An 18,743-nucleotide genomic window follows, 5' to 3' on the forward strand; every position below is an offset into this window, starting at 1 on the left:
AACATACATTTATCATCTCACAGTTTCTTATAAATCAGAAGTCCAGGCATTGCTTAAATGAAAACTAGCTTTCTATTCAATTAGTGTTTGGTCAGAGTTTGTGTTTAAGCCCTCGTGACAGTGAGGCTTCAGCCTTGTGCTGGTGGGTCTGCATGTAGTTTGGGTAATGCTTTCAGGTCTGCCCGTGTTCTGCTCTGATTGCTCCTAGAAGGGTACAGCCTGGCCTATGTTCACAGCCTTTTTGGCCTGGAAAGTTGATTCTAATCTACAATCAAAGAGCGGAGGTTACTGCAGTAAAAGTGGTCCTATACCTAGTTTGGAACAGTAGTGCTCAGAGAGAAAGCAGGGCTTAAGTACAAAATGATCTGCACCTCTCCCTGTGAGGACAGATATTATTTGGGACAGAGAGTGGAGAAGTACATGCCTAAGAGTGTTGATGAATAGTGGAGACCTTGGTGGAGAGCAATTAAGAAGAAGCTGAGCTCTATGATAATAACCAAAAGACACAGCAACCAGACGTTGAGAGAGACAGAGAAAGACACAGCCAAGAAGAACCCTTCTGCTGTCACAATAAATGCCTATATTAAAAAGGAAGAAAGACGCAAATCAATAAAAATAACCTTCCACCTCAAACTAGAAAAAAAAAAAAACTAAACTAAAACCAAAACAAGCAAAAGGCAGGGAATCATAAAGATTAGAGCAGAAATAAAGGAAATAGAGAATAAAAGAAAAAACAATAGAGAAAATCACCAAAATAAAAAATTGTTTTTTGTATAAAGAGTGGCAAAATTGTCAATTAGCTAGACTGACCAAGAAAAAAAGCAGTCAAAGCTATTAAAATCAGGAGAGAAAGTGAGGACATCACTACCGACCTTAGAGTAGTAAAAAAGATCATGAAGGAATATTATAAACAACTGTATGCTAACAAATTAAGTAGCTTAGATGAAATGGACAAATTGTTAGAAAGATGCAAATTATCAAAAAGGGGGCGCCTGGGTGGCTCAGTTGGTTAAGCGACTGCCTTCAGCTCAGGTCATGATCCTGGAGTCCCTGGATCGAGTCCCGCATCGGGCTCCCTGCTCGGCAGGGAGTCTGCTTCTCCCTCTGACCCTCCCCCCTCTCATGCTCTCTCTCTCATTCTCTCTCTCAAATAAATAAATAAAATCTTAAAAAAAAAAAAATTATCAAAAAGGACTCAAGAAGAAATAGAAAATCTGAGTAAAACTATGGCAAGTACAGATTAAAATTAGTAACTAAAAACTTCTCACAAAGAGTATCCCAGGTTCAGATTGTTCACTGATGAATTCTACTAAGCATTCAAAAAAATTAATTTCAAGTTTCCTAAGCTTTTCCAAAGATTAGAAAAGGAGGGAACACTTCCCAACCATTTTATAAAGCCATCATTCTGTCTATTCTAGACAAAGGCAACAAAAGAAAAATATCTGGGATTTTCTAGATGCAGAAAATTTTCAGTGAAATACTACAGACCAAATCCAGCAATATATGGAAAGGATTGTACACTCTGAAAAATAACTAATTCTAAGAATCCAAGTTGGTTTAACATCTGTAGATCAATTAACATAATACATTATCACAATTAATAAAGGACAAAACCATATGATCATTTCAACAGATGCAGAAAAAGCATTGACAGAATCCAACACTCTTTCCTGATTAAAAAACAAAAAACAACCACCCACCAAACTAAAATTATAAAGGAATTTCTCAATGTGAAAGAGGGCAACTATGGAAAATGCATAGTTAACATGATACTCAATACAATGGGATATTATTCAACAATAAAAAGAAAGAACCAAAACATGGATGAATCTTAAAGACATTATACTAAGTGAAAAAAGTCAGTCACTAAAGACAGTGTATTTATTGTATGACCCCATTTATATGAAATGTGCAGACCAGGCAAATCTGTAGAGACAGAGGTAGATTTATGGTTATCTAGGTTTAGGGATGTAATAGGGAGTAACTCTAACGGATGTGGGGTTTCTTTAAAGGAGGACTCCAACATTCTAAGATTCAATTTTGACAATGGTTACACATCCCTGTGACTATACTATGAATATATTAAATACGAATATACTAAAAAATATACTGTGAGTATACTAAAAAATGAATTGTACACTTCTAATGGATGAATTTTATGGTGTGTGAATTATATCTTAATAAATATGTTCAAAATATTCAAATCAATAGCTGACATTTCTGAAGGAGGCATGTCATATAATGAGGACTGGGCAACCATGGCAATTTTAAATTTATCAGCAGGACTCTTTTTTTTTCCATTTTTTTATTTACTTTTTATTATTATGTTCAATTAGCTAACATATAGTACATCATTAGTTTTTGATGTAGTGTTCAACGATTTATTAGTTGCATATAACACCCAGTGCTCATCACAACACGTGCTCTCCTTAGTTATCAGCAGGACTCTTAAGATAGTCTTTAGCTTGGGGGTGCCTGGGTGGCTCAGTCAGTTAAGCGGCTGCCTTTGGTTCAGGTCATGATCTCAGGGTCCTTGGATGGAGCCCTTCATCGGATTCTCCTCTCAGTCAGTGGTGAGTCTGCTTCTCTCTCTCAAAGAAACAAATAAAATCTTTTTTTAAAAAGTCGTTAGCTTGGACAGAGTCCATTGGCTTAAAAGAATCAAGTCCAAGCAGAAGAATCATTGAGTTTAATATATTTTGTTTCTGCTTCTGGTATAGAAGTTTCTTTTCAAATATACAGTAACTTTTATATTTCCTAATACCACTAAATGGGTATGAAGAAGGACTTGAAATTTGGATTTCCTGTTTTCTTTTCTAACAGATCCATATCTGTTTCACAGTTGAGGATTTCAGAAAAGCAGGTAGGAATACTACCTATAGTCGGGTGAGGAGTTGCTCACAGTACCCAATCTTTTAACCAATGTTGATCAAATTAATGCTATTTAAATGAGTTAATCAAATTAACTTTCTTCTTACTCTACTACTGAATTAATATCTACCCTTAGGGAATTAAGACATATCCTTCTAGAATGATTAGGACTATCCATATCATATACAAGAAAATACTAAACAATATAATAGTTGATTTTTGAGCAGCCGGAACCTTGAAAAAACTAGATAGCATCTAGGAAAGAGAAAAGCAATTAGCTATTTTAAGTTGGAAATAAATGTATGTTTGTTTGTTTTAAAGATTTTATTTTTAAGTAATCTCCACACCCAACATGGGGCTTGAACTTACAACCCTGAGGTCAAGATGCGCGCGATCTGCCAACTGAGCCAGCCAGGTGTCCCTAAATATATATTTAGAATGTAAACTCACTAGGGTCAAAGAACTTTGTTTCATGTGCTTCTCTATCCCCAGTGTCTAGGACAGTGCCTGGCACATAGCAAATATTCCATAAGCGTTTCTTGAATGATTATGTCCTTATCAAGCATAAGCTCATATATTGATTTCATGACATGGTATAGACAGGAACAAGTCCTGTAAAGAACGAACTTCTGTAATGTAGACATGTAAACACAGCTTACAAGAGACTTATATGACATTTAAATAAAAGATTTACTTCAGAAATTCAGGATTCTATATGATAGCACCGTTGTGGTTTATTTAAAGATTTTTAAAATTCTAAAGTATAAGAATATAGCTGACTTAAAGTGTTATTTTAATGACTATTTGAAAAGCCAAAGAAATATCTTTTAAGTACTAAAAGTGCCAAGATGCAAATAAAAAAATTATGTTCTTATGTGTCACTGTACTATCTCTACAAATGACTGTATGATAATCTCATCGTATGGTACTCTAGAAACTTTTATTCAGACAGTTGTACATGCTGAACAAGTTAGTGTTTGGGTTTGAACTGTGGTTATAATTCAGATTAGGGCTGTTTGTTAATGATACTTTTCACTTAATGATGGTGATTTAAATGTATCTTTCCAAATAAAAATAACTTGAGCTTGGAGAAGGTGCCCCTAGAGTTGTATAAATACAGCAAAGACATGGCTCAGAAAACATTTAAGGACGTTCCACGCAGGATGAAAAACATTTAAAACATGACCAAAGGCTCTTCAGTTGTCTGTGAAAGCAGAATATGATTTACACACATAAATGCTGAAACATTTATAGTAAAGAATTATTTATAGCAGAACAAATGGGACATGAATTGTATATGTGTTTAAAATTATTAAATTATTTACATTATTAGAATTATTAAAATTTAAAATTGTTAAATTATTTATGTTACTAAAATTCACGTCCAATCATTTTTATCAGCATATTCTCAAGTTTTTTTGCTGTGTCTATAAAACACAGACTATCCTGTAAAATGGTAAAATGTTGGGTGGTTTTTTAACCTAGATCATGTTATTTGGAAATTTCAGAGACTAATATTGATTAAGTGCAAGGTATACCAAATCACCACATTTTAAAGGACTCACATTTTTATACTTGGTATAAACGGATTCTTCTTCTCCAACTATGTATGCTTCCTTCAAATTCAAATACTTCCCTCTAAAGAGTGTAATCCCCAGTGGGAATTTGGGATCTCATGGCAAGCAAGAGTAATTGCTGCTTATATTTTTGGTAGGCCTTTTTATTTAAACTCTTCTAATTCATGTATGTGTTGACATTTACTGTTGTATTTTGAAATGTTGAGTAAATTCTGAGATGAAATCTACTGTAATGATTGGTATTTTAGCACAGAATCAAAATTGTTCCTAATTGCCAAATCCAATGAATGGGTTGTTTTTCTCAGTCTAGTCTACCTCCATCTGTAGCCTCTGCTAAAATTATTGCTTCCTCATTTCTCCATCTCTTGACTTACTCCTTCCATTCCTCAAGTCTCAGTCAGCAAGATGCCTTGAGAGTAAACGTTGGTCATGCCATAGTTCACTTCCCCCATCCTCCACCCTTTGCCAGGTTAGATGTTTCAAATGCTTTACACAGCTTTTACCTCAGATCAAAATTCTTAACAGGGTCATAAGGACCTAAATATTTTCTCTATGTCTGTCTCCCTTCCAGCCGCATGTCTTACACCTCCAAAGGGAATTTCTTGCAGTTTATCAAAACTTGTCATGTTCTTGGGGTTTTCTCATATGTTATTCCTTCTGCCTGGAAAGTCTCCATTAGAACTCCCTCATCTTCGGCCCCTGCCCCAGCTCTCCATACATCCCATCTCTGTTTCAATGGTAGGTCCCAGGAAGAGTTTTCTAATGACTCCAGCTTCACATTTCCGTGGAATTCTAAACTTCTCCTAGAATGATTCTTGGTGCATAATTGTCACTTGATATGTATTTGGGGATTAAGTGATTTATTTTAAAAAATCTAGCTTTCTTTTGTTTTCCTCATCTTCTTGTATTCCTCCAGAAAGTAGTCCTTTGCCCCTCTTCCTTATTTTCTCTTCTAAATGTAAATGCTCCTCAGACTTCTCTCCTGGGCTTTTTTTTTTTCTTTATCCCTCTCCCTTAGTAATTTCTTGACTTTAAGTAGCACTTCTATGTAGAAAATTGCTAGACCTATATTTTCATATTTCTCTCTCAGTGTCTATCCCTATGTGGCTACTAGATTTCTCCATTTAGAGGGCATCCAAAATAGAATATACCACAAATTTCCCTCTACAACTTTTGCTCCTGTCTTCCACAGTTTTATTAATGATACAATATATTTTCAATCCTCTGGATGTAGACTATATTTTGATTACTAATTCACTCCCCTTCCTTCGTATTCCCCCAATTGAATAAATTGCCAGGTCTTATTGAGGGTACTACTCAGTCTCTCTTTCACTTCCTCTCTTCTATTTTCAATGATCGCCATTTTATGCTCCATTATCATTTATCAAGGTTACACCAACTTCCAATGGGCTCCTCCATCTTTAGTTTCTCCCCACTCCACTACATCTTTCCCAATCTCCTTTTTTGAGCTTTCTTATGTCCCTGCCTTTTTTCCATGTCCAGCTTCTGCCTCCCTGTTCAAGATTCAGCAAAAACATCAAACTTTCTAACTTTCCCAATATGGAAACAAATTCTTCTTCCTTTGAATTCTTGCAGCACTTAATGTACTTCTGTTATGGCATTTACCAGCTTCTTTTAAAAATTTTAACAGTTAAGATACATTCCCTTTTCCCCGTATAAGTTTCTTGAAAGAAGTATTTATATCTGGTTCGCTTTGTATCCTCCTACATTTCACAAGTTCTGGGTGCTAAACCAATGTGTTTAATAAAGAACTGAATGGATTCCATCCCTGATTTTATATAAATATGTTTTTGAATGATGTTTAGTTTATGACAACATATTGATATTATAGTTAATTCTAAAACACTCTCTCCCCACCATCATTTTCTTGAATACTCATCATTGTCTATTTTGTTAAATTGAAAGTGGTCTTCTTTGATAGAGTTCTCTGTAAATTCCAAATGGTATTATTTAATTCTACAGACATAGCTTGATATTTTTGTGGTTGAATAAAGCTCTGTTCCCTTGCTCACCAATGTCCTTTGATGATTGCTGAGATGAGTACCTGAAGTGTTGTTTTTTCCTGTCTATTTATACAGGAAGAATATTTTCTGATCTGCAACTGTGGTCTCTCTTTGTGCAATCTGCCCAGATTTGTTTAACTTTGTTTTAATAGCGACAAACACAAGAGTAGAATACTAAAGGATGACTTAATATTGAATTCCCAAACACAGAACAGCAAGCAGCTCTGTCAATTCCTACTGATTAAGAAGGGGATTTATACTCAAATCAGGAATAGGATGGAGATGAAAATGGTGTTCAAATATTAATATAAAGAAATGTGAGGACAAGAGTAATTTGAGGATCAGGAAATGAGGGAGTTCAGACCCAGTTGTGGCATATGAAAGAAGAATAGGTGAGGCCAGCAGCAGAGACTAGTAGTTCAGAGATTCTTCACAAGTGGCCCTAGTGATCGACCCTGCTCTTTCATCACAAAGCAGATGTAATCTTAGTGTCCACAAAAAGAGAACTAAGGCTAGGTGAATTGCCATTCTATGTAGGAAACAGAGCTGCTGGAATTAGTTTACAAACATTTCATTAGAAAAATGCCACGTGTTTAAAAAAAAGGTTTATTTCATACAAGTATTGATGAAATGTTATTAATCATGAAGACATACATTAATCGAGAAGAAAGGATATAAAAGGAGACTGTAGATTCTGGGGTATCCTATACTTAGAGGATGAATTGGTAAACTTTGAAATACATATACCCAATATTATTGAAGTTTATTTTCACCTAATTTTAAACTGTTCTTGGGTTTACTATGTTAAAAATGTCCCTAGGGGAGCCTGGGTGTCTCAGTCGGTTAAGTGTCTTGCCTTTGGCTCAGGTCATGATCCCGGGTTCCTGGGATCCAGCCTCACCCAGGGAGCCCACTTCTCCCTCTCCTCCCCGCTTGTGCTCTCTCTCTCTCTCACTATCTCTGTCTCTGTCTCTCTCAAATAAATAAATACTTAAAAAAAAAAATCCCTAAAATATTTTTCTTAAAATGTCCCCAGTTTTGTGAAAAGCACTTGCTTTGCCACAAATTATGTTTTGTAGCTTTACAAATCCATTGAAATGTGTTCCTTTGGTTAATAGTACTTGACGTGATTTAAATATTTCCTTTTAGAAAAAAATTAAAAATCTGATTAAAATTGCTCAAAAGGATTTTTGAATAAAAAAGTTATTGCAAAACAACTGTTCAGTGACTTAGCATAAATGAATTTGACATACACGTGCATGTATTACTATCTTTATTCTCCCCATTTGCAGATAAGAAAAATGAAGCTAAGGGACAGTTAAGTAATTCAGCCAAATTTTCGTAGCTAATGAATTTACAAACTGATATAATCTGGCTTCAGAACCATGCTCTTAAGCATTACGCTCTACTTGTTCACTGATGTTGGGCCATTTTACTTATCCAGATAGTAATTGGGAAAAAAAAGTTTTCTGAGCCATTCTCCACAGTTGGTTCCAAAAACTGCAGATATTAGGGAAGTAATAAAATAATATGAGCAAACTTAAAGTATGATAAATAAATACTTGTTTGCAAAAGCGAATGGTAGATTGTCTATTTACAAATTTTAAAAACATATTAAAAGGACTGCATGCTTAAAATAATGTTATATAATTAATGTTACTCATAAAAGATACTTTCCATCAGTTTAAGTTAAATCTCTGATTATACAGCACCTTCATTCTGTTGGATGATTGTGTTCTTTTTCAAAAAGTAGAGTTTGTGAACGAGTTAAAAAAGGATGTCTCCCTTACAGTTTCAGACAATTGGTTTCAAATTGATCATTGGTTAGAAATGAAGTCACTGTATTGAAATAGAAGTGTTGGGAAATGTGTCACAATAGCCAAGGCAAGGAACAGAAACTTCTCAAGAGTATGGCCCATGTATGTATTTTGTCAATAACCTATCCTCAGCCAGGATTGCGTGAAATGCGATCTCTTCCTTTCAGTCATAAGCATTCCCAATGGAGACATCACTTTGAGTGCTTTGGTATTTTTCTTTTTGATGTTTTACTACTACCAGTAAGGGGCAAGAAGATTCTGTAACAGAGTATTGAAGAAGTTCAGTCAAAATTTACTTAACTGGAATTGATCTATTTGATTTTTTAAGTTATTTAACATTTAATGCATTCAAAGAATATATGTAATTTTCATGTAGAGCATAAAACAAAATAAAATGGATACTCATGAACCCCTAAGTTAAAGTCTGTAGTATTATCTATTACTTGACATCACCTGTATGTTTTCCTTTGATCACATTCTCTACTATCCATTCCCAGACGTTAATAAGGCCTTGAATTTTGTATTTATTATTACACCTGTTATTTGAGGAGTAGATTAACTACTTAAGCATTTATTCATAAATAAAACATTATTAATTTTGCTTATTGGGTTTTATAAAAATAGTGTAGTATATCTAGAGCTTGAATTTTTAGCTCAAAATTTTATTTCTAGGATTTAATAATGAAATTTTATGTAGTTACAGGCAATTTATGTTCACTGCTGTAAATATTCCACTACCAATATGTCACAGTTTACTAAATCATCTGTACCAATGTCATGATTCTGGGAGGAAAATAGGATCTACTTTCTATATAATATTACAATCTATAATTTAGAACTAGCATGATGTTGGAAGAGATGAGGGACGGGACTGTAGGAAAATTGCCACTCATGGGCAGTGAAGACTTGACCCTGAAGTTTGCCAGAACCTAGAACCGGAAGCTTAGAGAGATCTGTGGGACTCCTGTATCCACACAGTGGGAGCTCAAGTAGAGGTCAGTAAAACAGCCATGCTGAACACCATGATTTGCCAAGAATAATGGACTCCAATTCATGTTCACCTTCTGCATCTCATGCAACTTCCTGTTATTGACAAAATCCACAAAAGGAAGCATATGTGGAGGGGGATCTAGGAAACATAGACATAAAGTGTTGGTATGGGGTTGACAGCATTCCATTCTTGAATCGATGGCTTTTCCCCAATTATTTTTGCTCTTCCAAGCTTTGAGACTTTTAATATTCTTGTACATGTGCTAAGACTTCTCTACAGAATATACCTAGGAATGGAATTGCTGAGACATAGGTTAAATACATTTACAGATCTATAAGACAATGCCGAAATGGTTGTATCTTTTACATTCTTATAAGCAGGGTATATGAGTCTTGGTGGCTCCACATTCTGACCCGTGTTTGGTTTCTGACTTCTTCATTTCTACCATCACAGTGTGTATAAAATGAGACCTCATTGTCATCTTAACTTTGTTTAAATTCTAATGAGGTTGAAATTTTCATACACTTTTCTTTTGCAATTCTTTCTTCAATAACATTCACGATTTTATCTTTTATCTATTACGCTGTCTGTCTTTTCCTTACTGCTTTATACTTGTTTTTGTAACCTAATACTTTATTGGTAACATGTACTGTAAATAGTTTTCAAATTTGTGACTTATGTTTTCCTCTTCTTTGTGGTATGTTTTAATAAGCAGATATTCTTACTTTTAATCAAACTTATTTTATAGTTAGCATATTTTAATGTCTTGTTTTAGAACTCTTAGGCATTATTTCCCTATATTTTTCTGTTAGAAATTCTAAAATTTTGCCTTTCACTCCTAAATCTATAATCCATCTATATTTATATATTTTTTGTTATGGTGTAGGAAGCAATTTCATTATTCTTTTTTTTTTTTTTTTTTTTTAAAGATTTTTTATTTATTTATTTGAGAGAGAGAGAATGAGAGAGAGCAAGCACATGAGAGGGGGGAGGGTCAGAGGGAGAAGCAGACTCCCTGCCGAGCAGGGAGCCCGATGCGGGACTCGATCCAGGGACTCCAGGATCATGACCTGAGCTGAAGGCAGTCGCTTAACCAACTGAGCCACCCAGGCGCCCAACAATTTCATTATTCTTAATATGGATAGCCAATCATGCTCTGTATTAGATAGTCCCTTCTTTCCTTAGTATATTAGATTCCTATTATTTCTGTAATAGTTAACACAAACTTAGTGGCTTAAAACAAAACAGATTTGTTATTTTACAGTTATGAAGGTCAGAAGTCTAAAATGGTTCTCATGGGTTAAAATTAAGGTGTCCATAAAGCTGCATTCCTTCTGGAGGCTTTAAGGGAGAATCTGTTCCTTGACTCCTACAGCTTGTAGAAGCTACCCTTATTCTTTGGCTCACAGCTCCCTTCCAACTTCAAAGCCAACACTTGCATCACTCCCTCTGACTCTGTTACCTTCTTCTTTAATTTATAAGGACAGTGGGCACACCTGGATAATCCAGGATAATCTCTTCATCTCAAGATTCCTAATTTTGTCATAGTTGCAAAGTCCATTTTGTAAGAGAACGTATTTACGGATCCTGGGTGTTAGGGCATGGACATCTTTAGGGGGCCATTATTCTGCCTTCGTGATCTGTACTGCCCGCTGTATCATATATCATTTAAACATAAGAGTCTGTTTCTGGATTCTGGATTCCATTGCTCTATTTTCTTACTGTGTTCCAGGACTATACATAATCACACTATCATAATTAATGATAGTGACTCTTTATAATGACTCTTTGTATGTGATAGGCATAATCCTTAACCTGTTCTTCTGCTTCTGAATGTTTTGGCTATTTCTGGAGTTTGACCTTTTCATACAAATTGTACAACCAATTGGTAAGTTGATCCAAATCCTATTTTAATTAGATTTTAATTAGAACTTTATAGAACCTATAGATATAATTGAAAATACTAGAAATTGAGACTCCTTGTAGATGAACATAATCTGTCTCTCAATCTATTTATATCCATTTGACAGCTTTATTAATGTTTTTTCTATATTCTCTGTAAAGGTTTTGATTATACACAATTAAATTTATTCTTAGAAAATCTTATTTATTTTTTACTAATGCTATAAATGGTGTCTCTCTCTTTTTAAAATTACTAATTATATGTTGCTGATGTACAGAATACAATTGATTTTTTTATATTGATTTTGTATAAAACACCTTACTAAGCTCTTTTACTGATTCTAACGATTTTTCTGAAATTACTTTGAGCTTTTTATATATTTAAATCATATAAACCTTGAATGGTATTTTGTTTCTTACTTTCTGACATTTATAACATTTATCTTATTCAGTGGCTTAAATCTTCAATGTTGAATAAAACGAGAATGTGCATCTTTACCTTGTTTTTGGTATTATTTTACTATTAAACAATTCTTACTGGTTTTAATAGAAAGCTTCTATTGGGTTAAGGACGTTTCTTTCATTCTTCAGATGATGTGAGTTTTATAATGATTGAAATTGAATTTTATAAAATTATTTTTCTTATTAAATAAAACGTTAGTCTTTTTTTTTTTTTTTTTTTGTCCAAATAAAATGTTAACCTCTTTTTCTCCATTGCCAATATGTGAATTATAATTAGGGGTTATAAATCTTAAACTACCCATGTATCTGTGATAAACACAACTCAATCATTATGTATTTTTTGTATATACAACAGGCCTTGGTTATGCTACTGTTTTGTTAAGTGGGTTTTGTTTCATGAGTGGATTTGCTCTATAAATTCCCTTTTCTGATTTGCTTTTACTATCAAGGATATTAGCCTGCTAACTGAGTAAACATATTTCTCCATTTCTTTCTTGGATAGTCTGCTATTAGCTCACAACCTCAGGAATTTCCTGGGTGAATTTCAAACCTAGCCCCCATACACGGAGGGCAAGAACAGACTGAAGAAAGAGGCAGGCCACTGCAGATTGGTAGTTGAAAAGTTTAATAAGCAAGGGAACTTATAGATGAGGCTTGTCTTGGGTGGCTGCAAAATGAGTAGATCTCAGCACCTGCCCACCAGAATCTTCAGAGTTTATATAAAGACCTTAATAGGGTTCAGTCATGTATACAGTCCAGATGGTCTCCATAATATATCACTATTTCTCAACGCTGTGTCCTTGAAGTGGCTCCTATTGTGGGATCAGTGGGCAGAACATAAATTCCAAGGACAAGTGAGGGGGTAAAGAGCCTCTGGTTGCCGAAATCCAGGTGGTGGGGTCAATCAGCAGTCGCATCTTGTCGATGACTCCTCCAACATCTGCCTAGATTGAAATCATGATATATTTTCTAAAGGTCTAGTAATATTCCTTTGTACAACTACCTGGGATTGTTAGTATTTCTTTGTAGGACATTTCATTATGATATTATTTTTAAAATAATTTCCCCTCCATTTTTAATTGAAGTCCTATTTACATACTGTGAAATGTACAGGTTTTAGTGTACGACTTGATGAGTTTTGACAAAAATCTACCTATACTTTCAGCAAAATAGAGAACAATTCCATCACCCCAGATGTTTCCTTCATGCCACTTTCCAGCAAGTCCAAACCTGGCCTTCTAGTTTCCACAGGCAACCACTCTTAGGAATCCTAACACCATATATTATTTTGGCCTCTAGAGTTTTGTAACAGTGGAATCTAACATGATACACTTTTTTGTATCTGGCTTCTTTCACTCAACATAATTGTGAGATACATCCATGCTGTTATGTTAATCAGTGACTAATTCTATTTATGTATAAACTTACTGATTTCTTTTCCCCTTGGATGGGCATTGGTTTATTTCTAGTTTAGTGGTGATTGTGAGTAAAGATATTCCTGTACAAGTCATTTTGTAAACATATGCTTTTGTATCCCTTGGTTAAATACCTACATAGAATTTCTGGGTCATAGTGGAACTCTATGTTTAACTTTATAAATAACTGTCAATCTTTCCAAGACAGTTGTATCATTTTAAACTGCTAATAGTGGCTGTCTCCTACTTCCAGATCCTCATCAACATTTGGTCTTTTTTTTTGTTTTGGTAATTCTGATATGCGTGTGTTTAATTATTGACTTGATAGAGTTTTTTATAGATCTACCTACTAATCATTTTTAAAGTTTTTATTTTAATTCCGGTTAGTTAACATACAGTGTTATATTTAAGATACTAATCATTTTTTGGATGTATGCACGGGCAGTATATTCTCCCAGATAATTCCTAAGATATTATCTATTTCATTTCTTAATGGTTTTTGGATCAGCCAAAGTTTGAGTGAGTGCTGTTTGCTTACTATTAAGCAGCCTTCCCCAGTTTAAATTTGCAAGGGCATTCTTGTATGCTTTCTAACTAGCATTCTTACCATTTTAGTTTTTATGTTCAGATCTATGATAGATCCCAAAATAAAGTTTGCCTAAATGTGAGGTAGGACAGAAAAGGTTTCTTAGTGTTTGTTTTGTTGTGGGTTTTTGTTTGTTGCATATGAATGTCCAATTGTTCTAGCTTCATTTACTAAAAAGATTTGCATTTCAAATTTTATTGCTGATGCACTTTTGTTGAAAATCAGTTTACCTTCTAAGTGTATAGTCTTTCTGAACGTTATACTGTTCCATTTATCTATTTGCCTATAGGTACAGCAGTCCACACTTCAGTACAATATTAAGTAAATGTGGTGAGAGCAGACATCCTTGAATTTATCCTAGATTTAGGGGAAAAGCAATTAGTCTTTAACCATTCAATATGGTGTATTATTACTACAGGACTATAGATTTAAAAATATTTATAGAAAACCTCTGATTTAGAAAGCAGTAACTTAATTTTATTTATCTTTGTTTTTCATTTACCCAACACAGCTTTTGGTGCATTCTAAGCCCCTTGTATTTTTTAAATTAATCAGTGAATGATTATCCAAGTCATTTGGTGTGGTAATGTGCCATTCAGTAGCTGACAACATACTCTCATAACTGCTCTTATTTCACCTGTTTTTAACCATGTTTCAGGATGAATAAACAAACTGAAAAGCCTCCCAGAATTTCCCATTTAACGAAACTGTTTTGTATATACGTGGTATTAGTAGTGTTTTAAAGTTTTCTGTATATGTGATCACATCTTTTATTTTCTGATCCTTAGAACAGCTCTTTAACATAGAGAATGTAAGATTGAAGAATAATTGAATCGTTTTATGCCTAATCATAAAATTTGGAATAGAATGTTATAGGCACAGATAATACTTAACAAAAATGAATATTAAATTTTATTTTAAAAATCTATTTAAGGGGCACCTGGGTGGCTCAGTTGGTTAAGCATCTACTGTGGCTCAGGTCATGATCCTGGGGTGCTGGGATCCAGCCCCACGTCAGGCTCCCTGCTCAGCAGGGGAGTCTGCTTCTCCCTCTCCCTCCCCCTGCTCATGCTCTCTCTCTCTCTCTTTCTCTCGCTCACTCTATCTTTCAAAAATAAATAAATAAAATCTTAAAAATCTGTTTAAAATATTAACCTTTGCAATTTTGAAGGTGCATAGTCTAAAATAATTTTTTTTCAATAATCTGGAGAGAAAAAGCCTTTAGAAATTTGGTAAACCATAGTTCTCCTTAATTTCTTTCTTATAAGTGATCTATTTATTTGATTATGTAAGTACTATATATGATATAGTCAACATATTATTGATTTTGGCAATCCTTTAGAAAAGGTCTCCTTTTTAAAATGGATCCTAGATTAGAGGTCTGAAATAGTTTCGTGTGTGTGTCTATGTGTGTGAATGGCATAACTCTCTTCTGCATGCTAAAGTTTGAAAAGCCCATAACCCATCATTTATTTTTGGTGCAAATTATTATTTTTTTCCACTTTAAAACAGAATTTTCTTGATTTTGTTTCCTAGTTCAATTTTGTGGGGAAATTGCTTGGACCAAGAGGAAATTCTTTGAAGAGACTACAGGAAGAAACAGGTGCTAAAATGTCTATCCTGGGCAAAGGATCAATGAGAGATAAAGCAAAGGTACTGAACTTTGAATTTGATTTTTAACACATACAGGGCCAAACTTACACTCAGGGCCAAATTTACAAGCACATCTGCACTGTTCTTCCATTGTTTCCTACGATTTTCACCTTCTGGGACCACCTTGTTGCACTCTCGGTCAATTCCTCTATTTTCATAAAAATCAATTACCTTTCTTCCTGCCCCCCCACCAAACATGTAATTCTGCATCTTTATTCTTTTTGGTCCTTTGTGTAGGTTGTTGCGAAATCTCCTTACTTTTTCTGTGTCCTCTGTAGGATGTTTCTATATGTCTATGCTCATTTTCTTTAATTCCCTGTCTGGATCCCTTTTCTCTCTTCAACTATGTCACCTAATCACATCCATTGTATCATTCTCTTTTTATCTCTATGCACCATTTCACTCTGATCCTCTTACCCGAAGCAATTTCAAATACTTATCTGCAAATCTTAGAGAATTCCACTTATTTTCTGAAATGTTTCAGTCATGTTAAATAATTCACCTAACCCCAAAAGAACAAATAAGCTGAGAAATATATGAACTTTGATGTTTGAAATGATTTATTTCACATCTGAACTACATCATTTTCCCATTTTATAAAGTGATAGCAATTTTCTCTGTGTTAAAATTCATTGTTTTGGAAAAATAACAACCGTTTATAGAGGTTTATTATCTTTTAAAATTCATTGAGAAAGGGTGGATGTATTAGGGTACTTTTTATTTGACCAGGCCATGCTTTTCTGATTTGATATGTTACCATGGAAAATAAAATGTTCAAACTGTTATTTCTGATTATGGAATTACTTAGGAAAATTGTTTAGGTGTTCTCTCTTTTAACTATTAATGTGAAATCTTGAGGAAAGTTATAGTAGGATATGTCACCAAACAGATATCTCATAGTCTTACAGTGTACACTTCATACTGTTTTTTTTTTTTTTCACACCTTTTTAAGATTTAGATCAGGCATCATCTCCCCAATGGTGCTTTTCTGAAACTCCTTTGATAGGCTAAATCCTCTCATCACTTAACATATTTTGTTGAAATTTTGTTTCTCTCATTAAACTGTACATTCCTACCAGCCAGAGAAATAAAGTAGTCAGCTTCACATACCCAGAGCATCTGTGTAGGCACTCCATACCTTTCAAAGCAAATGGGTATTTATTGTTTATTCCCATATACTTGGAATTTTTTTTTTTTCTGTCCACAGAGCTTTACATTGGATTTCTTTTTCCCAGTGAGCATGTTAGGAACCAGCATAAGTATTTGAAAATCTAGTTGGAAACAAATTTAGTTCTATTAAGTTTCCATTAGGTTTAATTTACTGATATTAGCTGTTACTTAAAATCCAGCTTCTCATTGATTACTTTTTGGGTGATCAATCATGTTTGTCCATCCTTCAAGCATTTTCATTGTTCCTTTACAAAATGAAAGAAAATGAAAACATATAATAATAATAATAATGTATTGCACTATACACTATGTTTTATAGACTCTGAATAAGACCTTAACTGCCAAGGGTGGTGGGCACACAACTGAAATAAAACCACAGACATGGATATGCAAAAATTTACCTTAGGAAACATTTGATTAAAATAAAAATAAATCCTTGGTAAAATATTGATCACTGTGCTGCTATTTTACCTCTCTGCAACATGATCTGATCAGGAAGGAAGATTTTATATGTGATTTTGTTCTTCTAACAAATAAATAAAACTTATCTGATTCTTCAGTGGAAATATATATGTGTGTATGTGTTTATACAGGAATATATTCATGCATTAATTGCAGACGTACTTGATCTTTGTTTCATGATAGAAAGGAGATATTTGGATAGCTATCTAAATCAGGATGAAATAACTATGCAAAAGCATTTCTTACACATCTGCTATGTGCTCAACTGTAGATTACATATTATGTTATGTAGAAAATAAGTATTAGACAGGAGTCAAGCCCTCACAAAACTTTTAATTTAATTAAACATCCTGATCTGTTTCACACTTTCTTTAAAAAAAAAAAGTTAAGAAAGTATCAATCATTGAATTAGAAGCTGGAGAGAGTGACATTCTCATTTAATTTAATTTTTACAAAGGTAAGAAGACTACTTCATCCTTAGAAAAGCATGAAGTTTCAAGAGTTGTTATAAGATCATTATAAAATTGCATGATATAGAAAATAGTTTTGGTGGTTTGGTGTAGTAAGAAGATTCTAACAAGTTCAATGTTTTTATTTGTCTTACTTTGGTTTTGGTGGGCTTGGGGGAAGCATTCCTTTTCTTTTAGCTACACCTAGCCAATAACTCTGTGAGCAGAGAGAGAAAACAAAAACCAAAACAAAATGAGATGTGGTAATATCTAAGGTAATACCAGTAGCAAAATCCTACCTTATATTCAATATTTTATTCCCATACTGGTCAGATCACTCAATATGTGAACTCACATTTTACCAAGAACTATCCAGGAATGCTTGAAGAGAAGCTAACTTTTAAATGGTGATGATAAACATATTCTTATAGAAAATTAGAAAGTAATATATGCAGTATGTTTGCAATATTTCAAAATATCTCAGGAAATTAACTGGCAGTTCATAAATTTCTTTGAAGTCTGAATCCCTCATACACCATATGGCCAGCCAGTTCTAAATAACCACGCAGCTGCCGGCTTCTCTAGCGGTTGCTGCTGCTTCTTTTTTTTTCCCCTAGCAGTTGCTTCTGAGCAATCTTCAGGGGTAACTTACTGTAGCTTCAGATAGAGTGTTGCTATTTTTAGTGATGCTGATGGCAGAGATTGGTGAGGGAGAACAGAGGAAGCAGTGGTCTGCAGGCTTATCTTTGAAAAGAGTGAGGAACAAACATATTATCTTCAAGAAAAAAGGTTTGCGAGGTTAGAGAAGATCAGACAAAAGCTGAACACACCCAGATAAGAGTGAGGTAACAGCAGGGAAGCCTCAAAGCAAATTTCTTGCCTACCTCCATTGTCCTTAAATGGAAATCACAAATAGACACGTTGCAAATAAATTACATTGTAATGAAAGGTGTTCTGACATTTCTGTTAATAAGCTTGGTTGAAATTATGGAATGCAGTCTTAAAACATGCTGGTGATTATATGTTAAAAGTAAAGTGCTGTTTGGTGGAGTTTTATTTGAAAATGTGTGATAATTCTCTAGGCAAGCCTTTCTCTCTTTGATGTGCTAATATCATGTGCAGGTTTCTATTTTACAATATATCTTCTGTATTTGGTGATGGCTACTTTAGTAAATCCTTTCTGATTTCATGGCAATTTGATTTTCATCAACAATAAAATCAACTGAAAACCTTCAAAGTGATGCTGCTGCCTGGTGGGTGTGAACCCGTACCAATCATCCTTCTCTCATTTGGCTTCTGGGCTATGCCTCACATCAAATGGCACCGTTAGTCTCTCAAATCCTGCTTGTCAGTCAGGCTGGGAT

General features: G+C 34.2%; 1 protein-coding gene across 12 annotated transcripts in view; it reads left to right on the forward strand.

Annotated features, from left to right (window-relative positions):
• Window positions 1–18,743, forward strand: part of KHDRBS2 (KH RNA binding domain containing, signal transduction associated 2) — a 598,658-nt gene that overhangs the window by 190,710 nt on the left and 389,205 nt on the right. For all 12 annotated transcript variants that reach the window (XR_004917485.2, XR_013441225.1, XR_004917482.2 and 9 more), the window contains exon 3: window positions 15,182–15,298. Coding sequence is in view for 7 of the 12 variants with exons in the window: in XM_078055184.1 (XP_077911310.1) it covers window positions 15,182–15,298 (117 nt within the window). In the remaining 5 variants the exon portion in view is untranslated. The remainder of the gene's footprint in view (window positions 1–15,181; window positions 15,299–18,743) is intronic.

The sequence above is a fragment of the Halichoerus grypus genome, chromosome 9, assembly GCF_964656455.1.
Source record: "Halichoerus grypus chromosome 9, mHalGry1.hap1.1, whole genome shotgun sequence".
Taxonomy (NCBI): Eukaryota; Metazoa; Chordata; class Mammalia; order Carnivora; family Phocidae; genus Halichoerus; species Halichoerus grypus.